We start from the raw sequence: 24,493 nt of genomic DNA, 5'->3' as shown, positions 1-24,493 counted from the left end.
GTAACCACCACCAGGGGCCCGTGTCCTCAGCAGCTGGAGGCTGGCGCGGGGACTTTACAGAAAGGACCCAGAGAAAGCAGGCAGGCTGCTGAGCACAGCGCCGGAAGTCTGTAAGCTCTAAACCATGATGTATGTAGGAAGCCTCTAGCACTTCACAAGGATGAAGTAAACAGAATATCCTCAAACAACAGTGTACTGCGGACAGACTGTGTAACATGATCACATTTCCTGCAGGACCCAGAGGGCACAGCCATGCACGTGTCAAAGGCCCAGGGGGCACAGCAGCAGGGTAACATACGGGGCGTCCTCCTTTCTTTTTATTATATATTTAAAGTAAGCATTTAACTCCTCACCAGTGTGCACAGAAAGAAGGACAAGTCTCCCGTAAACAGCAGAAGCCCGGCCCCAGCTCCAAGGCGCGGCAGCCAAAGCCCTCACACAGCAGAAAGGTCCTGCTACCCACCTGTAATCAAAAAACAGCTCTTCCCCGGTCTGGATGGCTCTCTTCGCAAAGATCCCTATCCTGTGGTCGCCGTTGACCATCATAACTGGAAAGACACGCACGCCAGGGTCAGTGGGGCTGTGAGTCAGGCAGGGGCGGGGAAGGCTCACATGACAGATGTGTCCTAGTGTTCAGGTCGCTGTCACTGCACTGAAGTGGGGGGGGGAGGTCCCCGCAGTCAGACAGCGCATGGGAATGCTGACTGCAGAAGCACCTACCTTTTGCATAGCAGTTTGGATTGACGGAATGATTTGCAAAACGAATTTTGTTACCCTTGCGGGTTGCGTCCACCACAAAATCTAAAAAGAAAATAAGCACAATGCAGTGAACAATTTCAGTTACAGATCAACAAACAATGTTATGTATGATTCTGCGGACACAGCTGGTTATATAGTTCTTTGGGGTTTGCCTTCAAAAGTAATTCATTCAGCCCACTTCATTCAGTATGAAATGACATCTGGAAGAAAACGCTGTTGAAGTTAACTGCTGCTAAATATGTACTACTGAGCAACACACTGCAAAAAGTAGAACCTGACTAAATTTCAAAATTATAATTTTCATTACACTGCTTATAGAACATGTTCATTGAAAAAAAACCTACCCTCCTTGTTTCAACAGTTACTGTCTGAGGTACTATTTTCATGACTCCAGTGCATGGACTGCAGCCTCTGTTCTCTGCCAAAAACATCATCTGCAAAAGCAGCTTCCTTTATTCCCACAGTCCTTTGAGACCAGGGACGTTTTGGAGATCTTTCCCGGGGGAGGCACCACTTGGCAGACGTGTGCCAAGTCCTTGGGAACACGACAGGAGGGCAGCAGCAGACCGGAAGAGTCTGGCCCCAGCGCAGATGGCTCGGCACTCCAGGGGCCATGTAGCCCACGCCACCACTGAGGGAGTCCTCCCAGCAAACGGCCCAGGTAACAAATACGCCAGGTAACGAGCTCAGAATGTGAAGGAAGAGGCTACCAGATGCCAGCCGGGAACGAAATGCCCTCTAAGTCGAACATACCATTATTCAAGTTGAAGAGAAAGCTGCACATGTATTTATCATACACTTTCCCTCTTCTGTCTGCTTCGTCTTGAGAAATGATCTAAGGAGAGAGACACAGGGTAAGACGGTGTTGGATTAGGTGAGCAAACCTGGGAGAACACAGCTCATCAGAGAGCGGCTTCCTGAGGCTGCTCAGCGCACTCACTGACCATCTCTCTCTCTTGTCTTCAGTCCACAGGCTGCTGTCAGAAAACAACGGTATTTTAAGGAGTTCAACTCTGAAGTACATCCACGCTCCAAGTAACTATGGTTGGAAAAAGTGACCAACAAAAGTGTTTTTACTGAAAGAAAACTACAAACTGGGTGGGTTGACTATAAATGGAAGCTAGCTAGCCCTCTATGGCTTCTCCCTACTCTACCACTAAAAAGGCTCATGATAAATGCCACTGTCGTTTCTAGGTCCTTATCAGGCTGTAGACTGAGGAGGACAGACTCCTACATCGTAAGCTCTTGTTCTTCCCTTTGCCCCGATGATAAAAGCTCAGTGTAACCAGCTACCAAGCAAACCCAAACCCCCAAGGAGTCCAGGCTGAAAAGGCATTTTGTATTAACGCATTTCTCATGGGCCCCAATAGTCCCAAACAGTCACTACATCCAGCACCACACGGCCCCCGGTGGTCAGTGTCCATGAATCTACTGCCTGGAACTGGATCGCTCGTGCCTTCCGTACCTCACCACAGTATTCCGAGATGAACTCATTTTTCTGTACAGGATCTTTGATGAAAATCCCCCAGCCAGCCACATCGGACGGCGCCAGCAGTAAATGCTAGAGAACAAAGCACAGTCATAAAATCAGGAGGAGAGCGAAGCTGGACTGCTGACAGACGGACAGCCAGACGGAGGGGTGAGTTACCAAGTCCTGAGCCCGTCCTAAGGCAGCAATCTGACCAGAGTCACTAGGAAACCGGCGGGTACCCGACTTGGGTCACCTTCCCTCGTATTGCCCAAGGGGCTGGCCGACGAACTGCCACAACAATGCTTTGGTTTTTTAATAAATCAGGTACAGAGAGAGCATAAACTCTATCACAGGCTGCGGTGGTGCTGGGCGCTCGCTGCACCCAGGCTCGGCCCCACCATTTCTTCGGGCCTTGAATGAAATCACCCCCCCTCGCCATCTCCCCAAAGTGGACCAGCTAGTCCATCTTCACTCAGCTCCAGCCCCGCAGGACATGTTCTGGCTCCTCACTAGCTGGCATCCCTCCCTCCCCCGGGAGTTTTCTCATGGCCGTGTCTGTTCACGAGAAACTACCACGACAGGTGTGACCCTCCCGTCAGGCCAGCATCCTCTCCTGGCAGATGAGTCCCGCTGTCCGTTTAGTCAGTGGATCTGGGAACGAGTCCCCAACTTGTCACTGTTCGTCCCAAACTGCCTTGTGGCTTTTCTTTGGAAAGGCTCCCTGGCCAACCCAGGTTCCCAGTCTATTCCTGTTCTAATCCAGGGAAATTTCCCACCTCCCTGCAGGATCAGAAACTACATTAGCTAAGGAACACTAAGCAAAGGAACCCCAGGTGGTACGCAGGCTCTCAGAGCTACAAGACAGCGACGTGAAGGGCACTGCCCACTTCCTGAGCAGACTGCGGGACGGAGACACGGTGAGGTGACTGGCGCTGCACAGGAGCAGCATGGGAAGCGACTGGCGTCACCGTGACCTGAGAACCTAAGTGGACACGAGCTGTAAACATCCCCGCCGAAATGTAAGGCGCTGCCAGAAACAACGCCTGGCTACCGGCAGCAGTGTGATCTCGGTCACGTTAGCGAGGACACTTGGATGGCGGCCTGAGACGCGGAGGGTGACAACAGGGGCCTGGACCCCGTTCTCACGTGCTGTAACTTTGGGGTTAACGACTGTCCCCTCATGGCCTCATGAGGACTAAGTTACTACACAAGGCACTTGACCCAGTGCTTTGCCGACTAAAAAATCACCTGGTTGCAACTCCCAGGCTTCAGTTATGTAATTTCTGTTGTTTTCAAGGATGTTAAAGAAACGAAGTCTGCAAAACCTGCCGTGGGAAATGCCATCCTTCACGCTCACAGCGAGGCATACTGGATCCTGTGTGGTAAGAATGGGTCTCTCTATGCTGGCAGGAACACCATTTAAATGACCGGTTCTACTAACTAAATATTAAACAACTAGAAAATCAGCTGTTAGATCAAATCTGAAACCATTAGCAACTGCTGCTCAGCATTCACTGGTCCCTCTCACACCACAGTGAGGGGTGCTACAGGAAACGGAAGCAGTCGCCCAGCCCCAAGAGAAACCCGCTGTACCATTCAATCGCTTTGACTTTTCTGCCCCCTAAATGGCCTAAGGTGCCCTGGCTGACCCTCTTCGAGAACTGAGCCGGGAGGGGTGACGCACCTTTTTGGAGCCCCGCTGAATACTGCAGTTCTTGCAGGACACGTTCTTACTGTCCCAGTGGTCGGCAGCCCCACAGGTGAGGCAGAGGTCGGGGTCGCACTCTCGGACGGCCAGGTAGCACGGACACTGCTTGGTGTTGCACTGCGCTTTGCAGCGGCATCCGGGAAAGCGGTTTTGACCTTCAGAGAAAGGTTCTTTATCATCCTCACTGTGAAAAGCTTGCATCACGGTGCCTGCCTGGCAAGTCCAGTGCTAAACAAGCCCCTGGTGAGGTCGCGTGAGCCTCCCAGCAACCTCCAGCCCAGCCCGCAGGTGAGGAAAAGACGTGGCACTGCGGTGTATCAGCTGCCTGTGCATTTTCATTACAATTACAGTCACTGCCCTCAGGCTACAGTCCCTTTATTCCAAAGATTAAACCTGCCTGAGATTTCTGGTGCCCCAAAAGTATCTGGGTAGCTATTTCTAGATTCCCCTAGATTCTGTGCCCACTGGACTGTAATTTAAACCATCAGGAAAAGCTCCTTGAATCCAACGTTACCTAACCTGCCGCATCACACACTTTAGCCGGGAGACAGGCTGGGCAGTAGCACAGGGCCGGTTCTGGGGCTCCACCAATCCCGTGGGATCAGTGGGTATCGAGGGGAAACTGAGCACGAGCTGCCACGTCCTGGTTTTCATTTCAATCACCACTGTGACTGCAGACCAAAAGCCTAATCCAGTCTCATGCAGTTTCATCAAAGCAACATATACTTACACTCTGAACTACATTGACAAAACTTTTCACAAAAATTTTGTGCTATCACACAAGGGCACGAACTGTCACAAGGCTGGCGTGGATGGTCACAGGGCTGGTAGTTGTAAACGTGGTTCGAGGAGCCGTCTGCATCAAGATAACAGTGTGCAGGTCAGTCCCGAGGCAGAGAGGGTGGCCACATCGCAAACACATTAGTCCCCACTCCCTTGGCGCTCGGGCTTCCTGGCTGCACGTGCAACTGACACGTGTTCCTGTCTCCCATCCCCCGACACGAGTGCCCGAGGCGGAGCACGGTCACATCTGTCCCGTCCCCCGAGGACTGCTCCTTTAACCCGCTGGCTGCTCGCCCCCTCCAGTCAGCCTTCCCCGCACCAGAAACCTGACTGGCCATGTAGAGCACAGCCTCCATGTAAGTGGCTGACATGGCTTTCATGGACAGAAGTCAACTGTATCAATATCCTAAACTCTCTGAAACGAACGACAAGGAGACATTTTTAAGTTAATGATGAAGTTGAATGGGAAGATGCTAACCTTTTTTCAGCTGTATCTTTCTGCAGTGTGCAGCCCACAACCTGCAAAACACAAATAAAACCCAGTGTTCCCAGGAAGCTAGGGACTGCAGTAAGACCACAGACCCCACCACAGCAACTCGAAGGCATCCGTCTGTGCCATGAGGAGAGCAGTGTCTTAAATCCAAGTGAGCGGGCCCGGCCCGGCCTACGCCTGCTGTCCGCTGGGGGCCGAGGCCGGCCCTTGCAGCGTCCCCGCGGCTGGGGTGGCCTCCATGCAGCCGGGTCATCCTGGAAGGCACAATACTGAGGCGTCACGTTGTCTAACTGCAGGCGTCCCTAATCCAGCTGAGCTACTGCGTGGTCAGAAATAATTCAACCAAGATATTCACAAGTATCTACTACAGCCTAAATTCTGTGGGGAAAACGTCTAGGGTCTTTCAGTTTTAAATTAAGTGGACCCTCCACTGAGGAAAGAAATAGAACGTGAGCGTGTACACCAAGGTTTGAAGCATCATCTAAACGCTCTTCCCAACACCTTAGGGAGTCAGCTCCTCTCTAAGAACACGGGGGGCTTGCAGCCTGGCCCCCGCCTGCTGGCCCCGTGCTGACAGAGCCGTCAGTCTGCATGGTCACTGCACCTCCCAGCCACCACCGGCCCCAGAACGGCCACACCCACACAGCCTTACATACGCTGAGGGTATCAGAATGCAAGGCCGCACACCTAGAAGCTTCCAGCTCGGCGCTCACATCAGCATGCCAAGCTTCACGCTCAGGAAAACACCTGAGGATGCAGGCTGAAGTAACTATTACGCAGCCTTTGCTACAGAAGCAACTTAAGTTCTTCTTTACCAAACAGCAGAGTAACCATGATTTTCAGAACTCTTAACACCCGATCCCCTGGAGGCTGCTGTATTCTCGCGGAAGACGACCAGCACTGTCCTTGGAAACAAGACTCCACAGGGACATTTGTGAGGCCAGTTAAGTTTCTCAGCTAACAAAGTGGAGCCCAAGCACTGCCTGTGGCGCCCCTTCCTGGTGGCGCGGAACGGCTGCCGGCCGACTTACCGGTGTTTCCTTTTCTTCTTCCGTGGGGGCGTATCGACATCCTCGGCAGGGACCGGAGCGATGATGCTGGACTCTTTGACCCGGAATTCGTACACCTGGCAAGAGGCCATGAGGCCATCGAGTGAGGCAAACTAGTCTCACGCTGATTCACACCAGAACCGCTGTCTCTTCTGTGTCGCCGCTAAGGAGCTGGGCACACAGGCGAGAAGACGGACACTATCCTGACCCCCTCCCGGGGACAGCCGCTGTGATTACGTTCTGATCAAGGGTCTTGAGGCTGAATTTAAATTCTTACTGGCTTTTTAAATCCGCTGCCACCTAACCTGAAATAGCTCAAGCTGGAGGAATAATTTTCTTTCAGTTGCCTCGAGTGAAAAAAAAAGAAATGGACTCCTTTTCTGGAGATGAACAGAAGCTTCCTGAACGAGACTCTGTCACGTTTGGACAGTGACCAGGTGTTTCCCTCTTCATCAGTGCGTGCGCTTCCCAGATGTACTCACCTGTCTGCATGTCTTGGTCCCAATCAACCTGGCAATGGCACAGAAGTTGTCATAGTAGGTGCCGATGAGGACACGGAACATGGAGGCCTCGGCCCCGCTCCACTCCACATTCTCGGGGGGCTCACTGTTGGGCTTCATCTTTATTGGTGTTTGACACCGAGAATTCGCTTCTGTAAAAGCAGAGTGAAGCCTGGTCAGGAAGGGACAACTGGAGAAGGGTGTATTAAGTACACGACAGGAAGCAAATCTCACTGGAGAGGGAACCCAGGCTCCCAACAGGCTGGGCCCTCCCACAGCCGCCTCCAGTGAAGGCCACGCTTTTACGTTCTCCGTGGTTCATTCACAGGGCTGAAAGGACAACCCCAGCCCAGTCAGGAAAAGACTCTGTGCTGCCAGTCTCTCCTAACACAAACAACCACGGCAGCAGCACCGAGAGCCCTAAACTGGATGAACTGAACTCCATTCTGCCCGGTCTGAGACATGGAGAAAACAACACACCGTGACAATGCATGGAATGGTCCCCCCCCCCCCCCCGAGTGACCCAGATGGCAAAGGCACAGGCAGGCTCGGGCAGGGACAGGAGCAAGCACTCAGCCACATGGCCTCCTCGAGAAGGGGCTCTGCTCTTGGAGTTGTCGTGACACTGAGAACGACACCCCATGCCCTTTATCTCCACAACATGGGGGTTTTCCAAGCGACAGTGAAGCCCAGGGATGGGACGTCACCCGAAGAGCTGGACGTCTCGTCCTTCTTCTCCTCCTCTTCTTTGTCGTTGTTCTCGCCGCCAGTTTCGGTGCCAGCTTCCCGGTCGCTGTCCGTGTCCTTGGACTCCAGCACATTGATGGTGGGGGTGCTCGGCCGGCTGCTGTTGTTGGGGAGCCTCCCCCTCCTGCGGCCCCCTGGGCGTTTGGGGGGCGTCTTTATCCGCTCAGCTGTGAGGGCAGCAGCGAACTCCTTTGCTCCCTCCTACGAAGTGAAACACAGACATCAGGTAAAGTTCTACAACTCCTTTCGGTGGAGGAGAAAAAGACTGCACAAGGCAAGTTAGTCAAGAAATGTATCACAGCATCCATTCATTTTCCACAAATAATCATTTTCTATCTGCTTGTCCTAGTTTAGAAATTTCAGAAAGATAAACATATTGCTAGAGTGATACAAAATCAGGCAAGACAGTTCTATATTTGTGATACACACTGACTGATTAATAAGTTAAAATATACTTTATGTAACATTCTCTTTACAAGTGAATTTTTAATCATAACCCTAATGAGCATCTAGAGTCATACATCCCTATGTATGTATTTCTTCAGATTCAACAACCTCTCCATGGTCGTATTTAAAATACACGAGAATACAAAACATAAAGAGGCCTGACTTGGTCACTTCCTGCCTTACTATTAAACGTGTTTTTTTCCTGAGGGATGCACAGCCCCCAGGAAGACACGAAAGGAACCTAAGGAACAAGGCTGTGAGGGTCACGTGCTATTTTAGGAAGTGCAACAATCCAGTCTTATCAGAAAGTATAAAACAATGGTTAAGAGCATGGACTAGAGACCAGAGACACATTTTAGATGAGCCAAATAAAATTCCGCCTTGTAAAGAATGCTATGAAACAGTGCTCGAGAATTCCGTTTTTAGTGGCAATAGAAGGGAGAAGTTTGAGAGCAGCCAAGTTTTATACTTCATTCTACAAAAACCAAATTGCTTAAAAATAGGATACCTTCTGCAGGTGCCATTCAATGAATCTTCTGTCCAAAATCCAACAGGCAATATATACCCACTTAGTTCCTAGGTAGGAGTGGCTTGGTTCAAAGAGGGGAAATGGTAAAAATAAGATAGTACCCGTAAAAACAACTTTTCTATTCCTATTTTCCTAAACCTTTACCTTTTCTCCATCATTAAAAAAACAAAAAATCTGTGGGACCTATAATACAGCTCAAACTCCAGGGGGTCTAAAACTCACACAAGGGCTCTGAGAACGGTTTGGGATGCTGCATGTGGTTAGTGAGTTTCTGGGTCTGAATGGGCTAAACTTGGTGGACGAGTCCTTGATCCTAAAGACCTGGAGATGCTGCTGAAGAGACTACCACAGGTAAACCAAGAACTACTACAAGATTAATGAAGGACTCCAACGTGCTGCACGTCAGAGCTATGAAGGAAATGCCATGGGTGAGAGAACCTATCTACTGCATGGCCAGTGAAGGTGTGGGAAGCACGGTGTCACGCTGACCTGATACCTCACCACGTTCACCAGAACACTGCCCGAGTGCCCTCTGCAACCACACGGCGCTCGGCTTACCAGATGCTGGTAACACTGTGGCCCACAAGGCTTGTTGTCCAGAGCTGTTTCTGTGTTCTTCCGCTTGTAAGTGTTGGGTGTTGCATGAAAAGCTGCAAAACAAAGGTAAATATCCAAATATAACTATAAATTATTTACTTTTTCATTTCTCCAGATCAATGGAAAAAGCCACATGACATTCTTGCTAATATATGGTTTACATCACAGAACTTTCTTTCAGGCTCTTACTGACTTTATCACCAGGTATTTTCCTCAACTCTCTCACAGGCACCTCCACTCCACCACCCACCAACGCCTAACCAGGGAGGAAATATTACTTTCTGGAATGATTAGTGGTTTAAGTCTCCTCCTTGCCAGTATAACTGATGCACATAAACTCTAAACTCTAATTATACACATTTATTTGAGTCTTTTAATATCACCATAGAAACAACTGATAGATATATCCTCTACAATGAAATCGGACTTTTTCTTTCTACCAAAAGAATTCTGACATCTATAATTTCTTGATTTCTAAAGAAAAGTCAGCAATCAGCTTGTCAAAAGGGGAAGAATGGAATACCACTTGTTAAAAATTAGTGTTCATTAAAGAGGACAGCCTCAGAATACCAAAATTCAATTTCTTTGACTCACACACAATTCAAGACCCTAGTGAGAGCTTACAGTCAGCACCTTCCCACAGGAAAACACAAAGGTCAGATAAAACAAGTTTTAGAAAGATATAAAGTGTTTGAGAGTTAAAATTCCCAAATAATATGATAAACAGAAAGATTCAGGTTACAGCACACTGTACACTAACGAAGTGGGAATGCACAGCTGTGAGAACTTCAGAGCCTCTGGGACAGCTCGCTTCCAGTGTGCAAACCAACTACCAGGAATGTCCTATTCGGAACTAGAAAAGGTGAAAATTATTAATTCTGATAAAAACAACTGACCTACTCATGAAACAAATCGTTTTAAAAATACTTGTAAAAAGCCACACTTCCATCTATAAAACCTGAATGGGATATAAAGACAGACTAATGAGGGAAAGGGTGGGGGGAGGACGGTGTTATTCAAGGCTCAAATTCTGTTTCGAGTGTATGAGTTTTTCTCAGAACAAGAGCCTGAGACCATACAACCAGTTTATCACTGGACTACATGTTAACAGACTAGGATCCCTGAAATACGAAGACTGAGCATGTGGCAGGTTAAAGTCACATAAGCAGCAAGGAATTACGTCAGCCCACAAAACACGACTGTCCTTGCAGGGCCAGTCAGCACACACACTGAGCAACCATTTTTGGTCAAATGTGTTTTCAGTTTGGATGTCTCCTCTAACACATGCTGTATTTATAGACTGATATTCTTGCCCCGACACTGAAAATCCGAAGGCACACATGTATCTGTAGACACACACACAGGCTCAAATGAGGACAGCAGCCTCTGCGGTCCTGAGTCAGAACCAGGTAATGGTATACTCACTATAAGCCACAACTACATAGCCTCCAAGATAAGAACAAGTTCACGCTATAAAGCCAAAATTAGCATACTAATAATCAAAGGTATCCAAAAAACTAAAAAGTACCACTCTCAAATTCACATTTCATTTAGCTAAAGAACTATTCTTATGACTAGATTTCCCTCAGCAGAACTTAAAGAACTAATGTTTGTTATTCTTCTTTAGGAAAACTAAGTATATAAAGAATTCTCTGTTCCAGAAATGTCTTGACTATTTTAATGTTTAGAATACATAATCTTTTCAAATAGTCACCTTAAAATACTAATATTTGAAATTAATTAAATATATTTCAAACTGAATATAATATAGGGAAAAGAGTATATAAAATTCCCTGACTGGGAAAATTATTAGAAGGAAAATTAAGGCAAGAACTTCTAAATTTTACAAAAAGGAGAGAACATGGATACTGAGAGTTTTTAACGTCAAAAGCAACCTATAAAATCTTGATGAAAAAAACCTATTTAAAGGTTTTCAAGCAAAGGTTAAAAACTTATGAACGGGCAACACTGAAAAATGGCTAAAATACACTGAGCGTATCCCCTTAGACTCTTGTAACGTTTCACAAAATGATGCCCCAAAACCAGAACAGGAATCCAAGGACTGGAGTGGGAGCAAATGTCAGCAAGCACCCATTGCACCGCAACAAGTCAGCTGGCGGCAGGTGGCCAGGCCCCTGCTCAGCACTTCACCAAACGGCACGAGAGAAGGACCGGGCACCTCTAAGGCCCGTCCTTGCGATCCTCAATACACCAGTAAGTGCTGCTTCGGCTCGCCATGCGATAAATTAATGACCACAGATCAGAACAGTGGCAGTTTTACACGTTTTCTGCTCAAAGTACTGATCTCATCTGCTCTGATTAGAACTTGGTATTAAAAATAAATTCTAGGGGCAGCCGGATGGCTCAGTTGGGTAGAGCACAAGCTCTGAATAACAGGGTTGCCGGTTCAAATCCCACACGGGCCATTGAGCTGCGCCCTCCACAACTAGATTGAAGACAACGAGCTGCCGCTGAGCGGCCAGGAGGCAACGGCTGGTTGGTTCAGTTGGTTAGAGCCTGAGCTCTCAACCATAAGGTCGCCAGTTCAATTCCCGCATGGGATGGTTGTCTGCACCCCCTACAATTAAAGATTAAAAACAGCAACTGGACTTGGAGCTGAGCTGTGCCCTCCACAACCAGATTGAAAGACAACTACTTGGAGCTGATGGGCCCTGGTGAAATACTGTCCCCCAATATTCCCCAATAAAATTTATAATAAAACAAAAAAAAAGAATAAATTCTAACTGAATCCACTTACAGCTGGAATCAGGTAAATTCTTTTGTGTATACCCAGACATCAGACTTTTTTTCGAAAGTACTTCACAAAATAACAAAGTTGCTCTTCAGAGCCCAGGGCAGTAGCAGCAACTACATTCCCCTATGTTCAGAGCACACACTAAAAAGCTTCAGGCCTTCTCTCTTTTAACCCTCACAAAATCGCCGTGTCTTAGGATCCTCCTCCTCCTCTTACAGATGAGGGAAACTCAAGTTTAGGGAGGTTAAGCCACTCGGTTAAGTACATGGCGAATATGAACTCAAGTATATATCTGGATTTTTTTAACCTTTACACACCTGAAAACTAAAAAAATGTCCATCATCAACTCTAAACTTTGGAATACCTTCTTTGAAATTCTAACCATTTAAAATGTTAAACTCTCTACAGTCAACATTAACTACATTCCAAAAAGAACATTCAAACAGACTTTCACATAATATCAAAGAGGAGAAACTGATACAATTGGGTTTATACTTAAAATGTAGTCCTCTGTATGCCATTCAGACAATAGAAAGCTATCAAAATCTTTATTCCATAAAAGTTCTACTTTGGTTCTATTTAAACACATGCAATTTCCCAGGCTTACTTTCCCAGGCTTCCTCCTTCCTCACCCACTTCCTTCCCTATCAGAAATTACCAAAGGCAGACCCGACAGCCAATTTTAGGCCGAAGCTTTAATAAAGAAATTACTAGGATTCCAAGTTCTCAGAACAATCAGTTTCCAATTTACAAAATGGACTGTGGCCTAAAAGTTATTTGGAATATGAAGTGAGATTAGTTCCCAGATCAAAACCATTTATCCTTCCAGGCTCATGAGAAAATTTAAGTCCCTCTAACAGAAAAGATCCACAGTCAGGTAGACACTGAACTTCTGGCAGCCCCTTGCCATCGACACATCATTCTTAGATAAAATGAGTAGATACCCCAAACATCTACATAACAAGGCCTAATATCAGTACGGCTGCCAGCACAAAAATAGTAAAAATAGTTAAAACATCCAAAAAGGCCTTCCCCCGGAAGTTTAAAAAATTCTCCCTTAAACAATGAGTAAAAAAGAAAATATAAAATATTTCTTAAAATTATTTTAAACATAGCAAATAATAATACCAAATATCATAACCTAAGAGAAAAGATGAAACCGTGCTCTAGATAATTCATTGTGTTAAACACAATGAACCAAAAAAAGAATGAAAACAATCAAGACTCATAAACAGCAAAACTAATACAGCAGCTGATTCTGAGGAGAAAATACACAAAACAGATTTTAAAATATATAGACCACTTCTTAATCTCAAGAAAAAAGGAAGAATGGAATACATATAAAACAAGAATAATCACTGAAATAAAAGAATCATTAGAACAGATAGATTTCAAAACCTGGATGAAATGGATAATTTTCCAAAACTGATCCAGAAGTGACAAAATTTATCTACTAGCACCATTATTATTTCTACAAGCCAACAAAGTTAGGCAAGAGAAAGAAATTAAAAGTTATAAAGACTGAAAAGAAGGCAAAACCATCAATAATTGCATATGATTTAATTATATAGCTGAAAAGCTCACAAGAATCTACTGACAAACTATTTTAAGGATAATTCAGCAAGGTAGCAGGGTATAACATAAGATAGAAAGAGGAAAACCACAACACATTTAACACCTAGAAATGATCTGACCCAAGAATGTACAAGAGCTACACGAAGAAAACTTGAGGTTATTAAAGAAGACTCGATCCTGGAGTTTTAGTCCTTATTTTTCAATGTCAATTTTCCCTTAAGTAATTTATAATTTAATTGGGATCCCAATAATCATACTACCTAGACTTTTTTTTAATTAGACAAATTGATTTTAAATTTTATACTAAAAAAAAACAAGAACATCCAGGAGATCTCTGAGTAAAACCTCCTGAACAGACAGACAAACGGAACGAAACAGACCCACGTACATGTGGTGATGGGCAACCAAGGCAGCACCTCATTCACAGCCGTGAAGGAGGAACTTCTCGACAAATGGTACGGAAACAACTACGTGGGGAGGAGAGCTGCATCCAATATCTATCAGAATAAATTCCAAACGGATCAAAGAGTTAGATGTCAAAAAAATGAAGCCTAAAACGTACTAGAAAGAAAGGTCAGACCCTTTATAATATTGGAGTAGGGAAAGCCAACTGATTAAAAAAAAAAAGTAAAGGTAGTTGAATTTAACTTTGCTTATGGAATTTTTACCAAACAAACAGGGAAAAACATTACAACTCATCTCAAAAAGTCTAATTTCCTGACTATTTAGAACTTCCAGATTTCAAAAAGACCAACAAACCAAAGGATAAAAATAGTTCCGAGAAAATAAAATACAAATTTCTTAAACATACAGAAAGGAAAAAATGGAAGTTAAACAACACTAAAACCGTTTGTCACTCATCTATAAAAATCACTTTTTCACACACTCTATTGGCAGGGTTCTGGGGCAACAGGCATTCTTACTCTGCTGGTAGGTCTTTACACTGGCACATTCCCACATGGCAGGTCACTTGGCAATATCTAAATAGAGGGGGTCAGGTTAACTTGCACGTGTGCGAGGTGATGTACAGGTACACATGGGTTATTCACTGCAGCACTGTCACAGCAAAAGGCTCTGAACCCTCCAAATGTTGACCTTTAGACGACAGGCTAAGTTCTAGTACCTCCTATGTCAGCTGTTCAGACAGCAATAATATCTACAACATTAAGTCAAAAAAGGGAAAAGCCTGAATAATAAGGCACTACTTGAATAGGATGGTCAGGAAAAATGGAATGCATTTGCCAGAAGAAACCAGAAAGATACAGAAGAGGGAGGGAGACTTCACTGGACACTTTTTAATACTATTTTGAAATGTAAGACATGTGAATGATGATCTATTTAAAAAAAAAAAAAAAAAAATAGCTAAACACGACTATTTTAAGTATTTTACAGACTAACAAATGTAATCCTTACAACAGCTTATAAAGTACTATATTCCCATTACATAGACAAAAAACAAAATGAAAGCACAAAATACTATTATTTAACACATTTAGTAATTTACTTCATGGCTTATTATACCTAAGACAAATACACAGTGTGTGATATTGTCAAAGTTAGTGTAAAGCAATGAAATACCTACAGAATCGTTAACGCTCATTATGGAGAGACTGGCTCTACCGGGAAAACAGCAGACGGGCACAGGGGCTGCGCGGCCCACGGCTTCCAAGCAAGTGGGCAGCCTGCTGGCCCTGAGCCACCCGCTCCATTACAAACAGCTCTCTCTTGTTCTCCGCAGCTTGAATGAGATCATTAACAGGTTCAAGGTTCATCAAAATTACTCATATCTGAAGAGCACAATAAAGTAACTTTTGTAATAATGTTTAAAGAGTAGTATCCTGCTTCCTTGGTTCATTTGTACAACAAAAAGAGCAGTTAAATGCTACATCTGTAAAACAAATTAGAGGAACCAGTTCACTCACTCCAAAATAGACCTTCCATTCAATTTTTCTGCCACAGTGATATCTGCATGCAATTTACAATCTTCTTAAAAAGAATTGGACTTATTTTATAAAATGACCACGTGTAAAAGGGAATCCCATGCAATTCAAGACAACTACTGCAAGGGCTGTGTGAAGACAACACTGCCAAGCCCAAACAAGATGCACAATCCTCCTCCAGCTGAAGTAACCAACTGAAGTAACACGTGGCGGATGCCTACAGCTCACTAAAACCCCCAAACCATCAATGTATCAATTAGACAGGAGTGTGGATAGCACTGCAAGGAGATGGCAGATAATGATTCTAAAAACCTACTTCAAGGTTTTCTGATTTAAGATAACTAAACCACTAGTACTTCACCCATACACACACACAGAAATGACCATTTCCACACCAAGATATACATCACACAACAAATTAGGAGCTGCAGCAAATCTAAATAGACAGAGCAAAAACTCAAAATGAGGCAAGATATAGCTGGTTCGACAGCTTACTTAACATTAAGACAAGTGACTAGACAATGAGGGAGACATTCTGGAAAAGGTGGGCTCAGGAACTCAAACAGACATAGCAACGTGAGGCCAGTCAGTACCGGGGGAAGACAACTTCACCCAGGTCGAAACCCCTACCTGTTACCGGGCCAGAGCCAGTCCCGCTAGAATGGAATATGAAAAAAGCTAACCTCTATTAAGTAAACTGTGCTTAGGAAACTGGGAGGTATGAAATATATTTTCAAAATATATTCCCTAAAAGTAGTTGGGCCTTTCAAACTGCTTAAAGAAATAAATTCCAGTTACCTGGACAATTTACTAAGAAACTTCATTCCCGAGCAATGTCACAAAAATAAAGTAATACTGTGTGTGCCTTACTTCAATTTCATTAAGAACATTTTAAGCTTTACCTGTATTCAAATGCAGGTGTTTTTTTTTAAAGGTAACTTAGAGGGCCAAAACAATAAATATTTTTAAAAACTGCCTTTCACACTAAATAGAGAATATACATAAACATCTTTATAGCCAATTTCTTAGTCAACAAAACGTACTCATCACTATGGGCAGAGTTGCTCTGGGCTATCCATCAGCGAGTTCACAGTAATAGTTTCATTACACAACAGCTCGGTTAGCATTTACGGAAAATCACTGCCCTGCATCCCCAGTCACTGGGAGACAGCAGTCCAAGTTAAACACGTGCAGACTTAGAGCAACCCTCAAGCAACACATTAAACATAACAATACTCTGATCCTAATATACTTTCCAATCTTAACTGCAAGATTAGATCACAAATTCTAGCTATAGTAAATGACAACAATTTCCAAGTTGCTTTAAGACATAATTCCACAATAAAGATAGAAAATGAAAACGTACAATAATTGCACTTACGATGTAGGAAGCAGTCATATTTAAAACATCGTCTACAGAAAAGCGTATGAAATGAATGTAGGCTTTGCTCCCTCTGCACAGATTTGGCGTTTGGTCCATCTATGTTTGGGGTACATTCAGGAGGAAGTGCACCAGGAAGCTGCTGTTCGGTGAGTTCTTTATATCTAACATTAACCAAGAAAAAGAGAAGTAAAGGTGAAACAAAAATCAGTTATAAAAATCAAGTTTCTAAATGGTTTCCATGCATTATTTTTGAGATTTATCTTGCCTAAAAAAGAAAAGGTCTAGCCTACAACAATCTAGTGAAGAGCCAATTAAACATTACCCATGACATATCAAGAATCAAATTCACTGAGATGATTCAAATTTATCATGAAAAACATCATAGTAAAATTAAACATCAACTGCACTAAAATGCCTACAAGTGTCCAGAGAATTTAGTCTATCTACAACAAATGTTTTGTATACAGAGTTCAGAGATACATGTCACTTCCAGTGTCTTGCAAACATTGTGAACAAATGAAGCTCCATCAGTTCCCCTTCTAATAAGCCAAGAGGGTGAGTTACAGACCACACAAGGCTCTAAGACCGCCTCAAAAGAACAAATCTTACTTTTCCTTTAGTTCTTCTGCTGTGCCCTTATCGGGAAACATTGAAGAAATGGCTTCAAAAATTTTATCAGAAGGAAATTTCCGAGGTGGGCAGCTTTCTTTATCTAAACATGGAAATATACAAGGAAAAAAGAACAGTAAACAAGTTTCCAATCTTACATTTTCTCCACACAAATACATATCACAAAGCTGACTTTCTAAGAAATTATATCAACTTTGTGTTTCACTTACTTCTAACACGTTACATGTATCTGTGATATGCTAGTAGGCCAGACAAACAAAAAATTCAAAATTAAATATGGAAAGTTTGAAGCAGACCGGGAGGCAGAAAAGGCAGTTCTAATCCCACTTCCCTACGTGGTTTTGTGACCTTGGCTGGTCAGGGAGCCACTTGGGTCTGTTCACTGATCTGTAAAACAAAGGCGCTAACTAGATGATCACTGAGGTGCCTGTTATAAAATTGTATGCTTCTCTGAAACTGCTATTTTCCCCCACATTCTTCTGTTTTAATAATGAGCTTTGCCAAGCCTCCACCCTGGGATCGTCTATTTTTCTGGGAAGCCCCACCCAGTGTAGGCGTTAAAAGCATGGGCTCCGGAGTCCGAGCTGGCTACCATTACTAGTGTCTGGGTTGTTTCTTCCCAATAGCGTAACTTAAATAAGCGACTTCACCTCACTAAGCCCATCCCAGCTATAAAATGGACCTGATGAGCCTCTCTACCTGTAGAGCTTCATGAGAATCGAGTGAGCTGGTGCCGATAAAGCGATTAACACGCAATAGCCAATGATCAATGTTACAGAATGATTATGAAGACTGTCCAGTGAAACCCAGAAATAAGTATGTTCTTTTGCTAGCCAAAGGAAACAAAAGGCGTTTGGGTGCTGGATGAAATGGTGCAAATAATACTCTAACTTTGATTATACTATTGATGTGATTTTTAACAAGAGAAAAAGAGAAAGAAGGAATTAAGTAAGATCTACTTGCACGCTTCCTGTAAAACGCTGGAACGGCTGCACACAGACCTAACAGACATACCATCTCGGCTCTCCTCTAGATCTTTCTGTTTTTCTTCTGTTTCATCAGGATCGTCTCCGTCCTCGTCGTCGTCATCATCATCGTCATCATTGTACTGACCAAGGGCATTCACCAACTCCACAAAAATTTCATCATTTATAAACCCACATTCTGAAATTCACCAAGTCACATATTAGAAACATACAGAGGAAAGTGGTAACGATAAAAGTTTATCTATGCCTTTTCTAGTTTGAAAGAAATGGCCAGAGCCCATCAATCAACATTATAACATTATTATGACAATAAGGGGGGTGGGGGCGAGATCCTTTTCAGGACTGGCCTAAGGCAAAGTTAGGAAAAGAATCTGTCTTCAACACCTATCATTTTCTCTTGATTAACAACCCTCCCTGCCAAAGTTTCCAGCACCTGCTACTATAACGTAATTCTCTAGAAACTAATTGTGACCTTGGCCTCCTCTGAAACAGTGTATCTGACAGACCTTGCTTTCCACTAATGATGAAAACTAATGAACACGGTGTCTCCTGTATACAAAACACCAAAGCCGTGATTCTAATGACGGAATTTTAGGTACTGCAGTAGCCTGCTCCGAGAGGAATTTGAGAGTGATGGGTCTTTAGGAGCCCATGTCACATAAGCACAGCCCTGGTCCAAACTAATTTTACTGCTAAAGCATCTTAAAATCTACTTACAGCCCAACAATTCTATTTCATTTACATGTTATTAATACTGTAAGTTATGTCATAGCCAACTCTGTGTAAGTTCCAAGTGGCAAACATGATCCTTGGGAAAACACTAAAAATGTTAGCCTTGCAAGCCAGGCCAATCCAACACAAAATTTTAATATTAAAAAATCTTTTTCATATCTATGCTTTAAAAGAAATAAAAATATCTCCCAATTCTCTGGTCCCCTTTTCTATGAGAATAAACACATGGCTCACCTCTATCCCCATGTACTTTTCCATCATAATTTTTTATTAGTTCTTCAATGAAAGTCCCATCCTGGTCTAAAACTTCATCCCCCATATAAGGAATATTATGTAAAACAGTTTCATCTTCCACCTAAAAATTAAAAAAGTAGATTTGAAAAGCAGCCTTATCCTAAGTATCAAATATTTTTTAAATTGATATAATAAATAAAATACAATGTTTTTCGTAAGTAGACGTCTTTACCCGCTTCTCCAAACTGAAAATAGGAAAACTTAACTTTAAAACTGTAACTTTAAAAGCTATAAAGAAATAAAAGACCCTCTCACCAATAAGCATAACTGAGAAAAAATGTTAAGAAAAAATACTGTTTACCTGATCTAACATGTCATCAATCATTAAAATTTACCATTATTTTACGCACCTCTAAGAAAGGAAAAAAGGTGCAAATTACTATATGACCCATCATCAATTTTAAGACACGTTCCTATTTCAGATGATAAAGTCTTAGAATTGATGAAATATGGTTCATCAAAATCAACTATAAATAACCATACATTAAAAAAAAAATAGCATAGGAGTTTCTAAATTTCACTTGATCTAGTTATTGAGGCATCCCATATAATAAAATTCTAGAGATGTAAAATAAAGTATCGATAGTCAAAGTTACTCTTATACATAAAAGAACATTCATAATAACATATTTCAATACTGAGATGAGTAAGATGCACATCAAAATTGATAAAGCGAATAAAGATGACAGATGAATTCATATCAAGGTTTGGAAGACAACAGGGAACAAAGAGGGTACTAGCTTAGCCAGGAAAAGCCAATCAAAGAACAGTTCAGAGAGAATGTAATATTTAAGAATACAAGGGACAAGAAGCTAACATTCATGGAAGGAAGAATATTTAATAAAGAATAAAAAAGACAGTAATTATACAGACCAGAAGTCTCTGAAGTCCACAGTAAGGACACTAATTTAAGTGAGGACAGGTTAAGTCTTAGGCCTTTGAACAGGGAGGGTATTGCTTACAAATAGAATTTTAGATCATTCTGATAAAGAGAATGGACTGGCTAAGGCTGACAGGAGGACATGGCAGCTATTTTAAAGTGTGAGGTTCCTTTAGGCTGGGGCCATAATCGACAGGAAAGAAGCCCCGGGAAATGGCCGTGAGACACACAGGGGACTGTCAAGGAACAGGCAGGAAATACAAAGAAAAAGTTTCCCAATAACCCTTAGATAACAAATTTAGGACAACTACCGAGTTCATACCTTAGACAAACAGGGAATAAGGAAATTGGGAGAAAAAGTATGTATGGGATATAAAATGAAATCTAAATTTTAATGTATTGATCTATTCAGATTCAAGATTACATACAACTAACGAGTTTTCATCGCTTCCCACTTGCACTAATTCCATTTAAACTAGAAGAGTTAATTTTTTTGGATGCAAGCCAAAATTAAGTGACAATTGGCTACTTTGCCTTCCCAACTGTATCCAAATAACCTTTGCCCCCCAAACATATCCTAGCCATAAAGACAGTCTGCCTAATTTGCTTTGGTCAGTGTCCAGAAAAACCTATGGATAATTCATAAATAGTATTTATTGACAACTTTAAACACTGCTCTTTCAGGATTTCAGTCTGTCAAAATATGAAACTTCCTTTAAGCTCTTGCAATATGATTCTCAAGCTAAATGTTTTGGAATAAAGCCTTAAACGCACAAATCTATGGCATTGCTGAAGCGCATCTGAAGTTTGTCTTTCACCCTCCACTATGAAATCTTTAAAATTACTAAAGACATTAATAACATTTTTTAAAATAATCTAGTAAGAAATTCTCTAAAGTAGGCTCACCAAAAGACTTCCATCAATATTTTACACATCAAGTAATATTTTTTAATTGAACAACTATATATTTTTTATTGAACAACACAAGTCAAGACTGTGTACTCAGATTTCTCTTTTGTTCCATCCTCCTTCATCCTACTTCTATAAAGAATTAAATACTAGCATTTCATTTCATTATCTCCGGAAATATGTTTAAACTTGTGTTCGCTAAGCCCCTAGAATATCTCCTAGTGTACGCTACCATCTGACTAACATGCTGCCTGAAGTCGTTTTAAATAATAACTTCTCAATTAACAAAACCTCCAAGTCAGACTGACATTACAGGATACCAACTGACCTCTTCAAGGATAAGATCTATAAACTTCATATTTTAAATGTTTTTAACCCCAGGTATGGTTTCTGCTTAACATTTTTCCTTTGAAGAATCTATCTAGAAAGGACTAGAAAAAGAGCAACACAGCAAAGTCTTAAATTATAGCGTAAAAAATTGGTTTAGAAACATCACTCGAAGTGTAAGCCTTCTTACTCATACCACCTTGACTCACTGTGACGAGAAAATCATCTACGCTTTTTTATTTAAAATAACTGATAGTCGAACAAGCAGAAGCTACATTGTTTACATACCATGAAGTTCTGCTGTAGGGGAGACCAAGAGTACATTATGGGCACGGAAGCAACTGCACTCAGAGTCTTTAATGGAATGACTTGTGTTGGAAAATCCAACTCACTGGTCACCGAACACTAGAACAGAAAAAAACAAAACGACTCGTAAGAATAAGAACCTGAAGGAAGCTGCAGTCATCATATTATTATAAAGGGACACTGCCTACTTACATAATTTATAAAGGATATGTCTTTACCTAAGACAGTCAAGTTCATAAAAACCAAAAAAGGATTCTCTCCTCTCTTTCACTTAGGGTGGGGAAAAAAATGCTTCAGATTTTTTAGCCCTCCAACCCTCCCCATACTTACCAATAGCAATAAGAATCAAAAATTGCATTTATGTTAGCCTAAGATTAACTGCTCCTTGCTTCCACTATAAATTTCTTTTACTCCTCAACCACAATAATAATATAAACACCAAATATGCCCCTGAATCTTACTTAGTAAGAATATGGAAACTTGTTAGGTTAACCTTTCTTATCTGTATCTTCCCTATCAGATGATATACAAACATTAAAGGGTAATAGATCTGAGTTTCAATCACGACAAAATGGACTCAAATCAATTTTGCAAAGTGCAAACTCTACACTATTCAGAAGAGCTAATGTTACCAAGCGCTTTCTATGTGCTAGGTCGGCACTATTTCACGCACAGTAAGTCTGACCACATTCAGTCCTCATTACAACACTGTAAGATGGGGACTATTCCTAGCCTGCATTTTACAGGTGAGAAAACAAAGGGAAGGAAAGGAGAGGCAAGTGCTCCCAGTCATACATTAGACGGGGCTACAATTTAAACCCAGACAGTCTGACTCTGGAGCCCCTGCTCTTACCCACTGCACACATTGCCATGATACCAAAATTCTATAATGTGTAAGTACATATATTGCCTTGAAATACCGTATTTCATCTAACCTATAATGACATCAATTTTCAGGCATACTATTATTTTCTCTATAACTGAGAAAATAATGTTGCCAGTTAAACTATAACATAATGGTTTCTTATCACAGAGATTCTGAGATGCATGATGGTTCCAGACGTTACAAATGTTTAAAATTTTGCATCTGTGATTCTATGAAATACGGTAGAAATCTGTGCCTAAGTAACCACAGCACTTTCCATGGAAATCCAGCTTTTCTTAAAGAGTACCATTACCCAATTATCAGGTCTCCAGAGCCTTCTCAAAAACACCCTGGACACATTACTCATAATCCATAATCAATGAAAATAGAGCAAAAAGAAGAATTGAAGTGGTAAAATACAGCAAAAAAATAATATATATGCACATAATTATTAAATGTTTAATTTTTATTTAAGAGGTCTTAAAAATAGCAGGACTAGATTTGGTGAAATCAGAATGGAAGTCTTTTGCCTGCGGCCACCCTGGCACTCGGCATTTCATCAGCCAGGGGCATCCATCTTGCAACAGCACCGTCAGTGCGGCACAAAACAGTTCCCTCCTCAGTGGAAGTGAAGGTTTCAAGATGGAGTAGTTAGGAAGGACTGTGACAGTGATTAAGCCACTCATTTGCTTTCCAAAAGAGCAAAGATAAAGATAATAATACTAGAAAGCTCGCAGCTCAGGTAATGCAAAGGTGTGAAGAGTTTATTAACACTCCAGAACCTGCCATCTTTCCCGGTTCCACTCTTTGGCCTCTGATACAATTCTGCATCCATCCAGCCAATAATCCAATAAGCAGTTAACATTTATTGAGCACATACTACGTTGCAGGCACTGTGCTAAGTGCTTTATATACATTATCTTGGCCACTCTCATCTTGGCCCTTGGCATCACAACTTCACACATGAGGACACTAAAGTTCAGAGCAGTTAAAGAACTTGCCTCGTCACAAAGCTGGGGAATCACCCAGCCAGGATGGAAGCCGAAGTCTGCCTCCAACACCCAAGAGCTTCGTCACTGTGCGGCGGAGATGCTCCAAGGGTAAAAGCACAATCACAGCCGCGCACTGGGTGCTGCCTAAGCATCTTCTCCCCTCCCCGTACCCCCGGCCCCCACCCCCAGCATCCTCCTCCTACTCCTGTGGCTACCAAGTCTTCTTTCCTTCCTCCTACTCAACGGGGTAACTTTGGGCAAGTATTGCACCCTGTCCAGTGATTTCAAGTACAAAATATTTTTCATTTCTTGCAAAACAATTAAGAGTTTTTTATTTCTGTTTTACACTTGGTGGGAGTAATTAACTCTGCGACTTTAATTCTGAAGCTTAGCCCCCTTTAAAGCTTGGGGGGTTGGGAGAAGGAGTTGCCACTCCAACTCTGACTTGTTTGCCTGCTTTAACATCTAAATCCAAGGTCACACTTAAGGTTGGACAGCTGAATATTCCCTTCAACTACCAAGCAGGAGGGACACTGGCTTGGCTGCATCCGTCGCCCGAGCCATGGAGAGGTGGCTCTGGGTCCACTGAGTGAGGTCAGCTGATTTTCCCGTGGACAGAAAGCACTTCCAGAAGCACAGAAGATAAGACAGCAAAGGGTGTAGCGCTACGTACTACCTCCAACCCCACACTTCTGTCCCACTCCCATCCCCCGTCATCTCAGTGCTGAGTCACCCGGGAGTCACCAGGCTTTCTGAGGCCAGAAGCAGAGAGGCAGAGGGTAGCTTTTCCTCTGTCTCGCAGCGCTACTCAGCACAGTGTCTCAAAAAAGAGTAG

General features: G+C 42.8%; 1 protein-coding gene across 7 annotated transcripts in view; it reads right to left on the bottom strand.

Moving 5' to 3' along the window:
• The window catches only part of EZH2 (enhancer of zeste 2 polycomb repressive complex 2 subunit), a 56,915-nt gene that overhangs the window by 808 nt on the left and 31,614 nt on the right, over positions 1-24,493 (bottom strand). For 4 of the 7 annotated variants that reach the window (XM_088799850.1, XM_074315209.2, XM_074315208.2 and 1 more), the window contains 16 exons: positions 21,784-21,900; positions 19,320-19,440; positions 18,382-18,531; positions 17,347-17,449; positions 16,720-16,898; positions 9,045-9,136; positions 7,471-7,711; positions 6,746-6,915; positions 6,246-6,340; positions 5,200-5,240; positions 4,669-4,794; positions 3,915-4,093; positions 2,225-2,320; positions 1,513-1,594; positions 721-801; positions 464-548 (listed from right to left, as the gene is read on the bottom strand). In XM_088799850.1, the coding sequence (XP_088655976.1) occupies positions 464-548; positions 721-801; positions 1,513-1,594; positions 2,225-2,320; positions 3,915-4,093; positions 4,669-4,794; positions 5,200-5,240; positions 6,246-6,340; positions 6,746-6,915; positions 7,471-7,711; positions 9,045-9,136; positions 16,720-16,898; positions 17,347-17,449; positions 18,382-18,531; positions 19,320-19,440; positions 21,784-21,900 (1,958 nt within the window). The remainder of the gene's footprint in view (positions 1-463; positions 549-720; positions 802-1,512; positions 1,595-2,224; positions 2,321-3,914; positions 4,094-4,668; positions 4,795-5,199; positions 5,241-6,245; positions 6,341-6,745; positions 6,916-7,470; positions 7,712-9,044; positions 9,137-16,719; positions 16,899-17,346; positions 17,450-18,381; positions 18,532-19,319; positions 19,441-21,783; positions 21,901-24,493) is intronic. The other 3 variants (XM_074315211.2, XM_074315212.2, XM_088799851.1) reach the window with 1 other exon arrangement.

This window comes from Rhinolophus sinicus, chromosome 8 (genome assembly GCF_057876585.1).
Source record: "Rhinolophus sinicus isolate RSI-liver-muscle chromosome 8, RSI-T2T, whole genome shotgun sequence".
NCBI classification, from domain to species: Eukaryota; Metazoa; Chordata; class Mammalia; order Chiroptera; family Rhinolophidae; genus Rhinolophus; species Rhinolophus sinicus.
The sequence above is the reverse complement of the archived record's forward strand: the minus strand, read 5'-3'. Positions and strand labels throughout refer to the sequence as shown.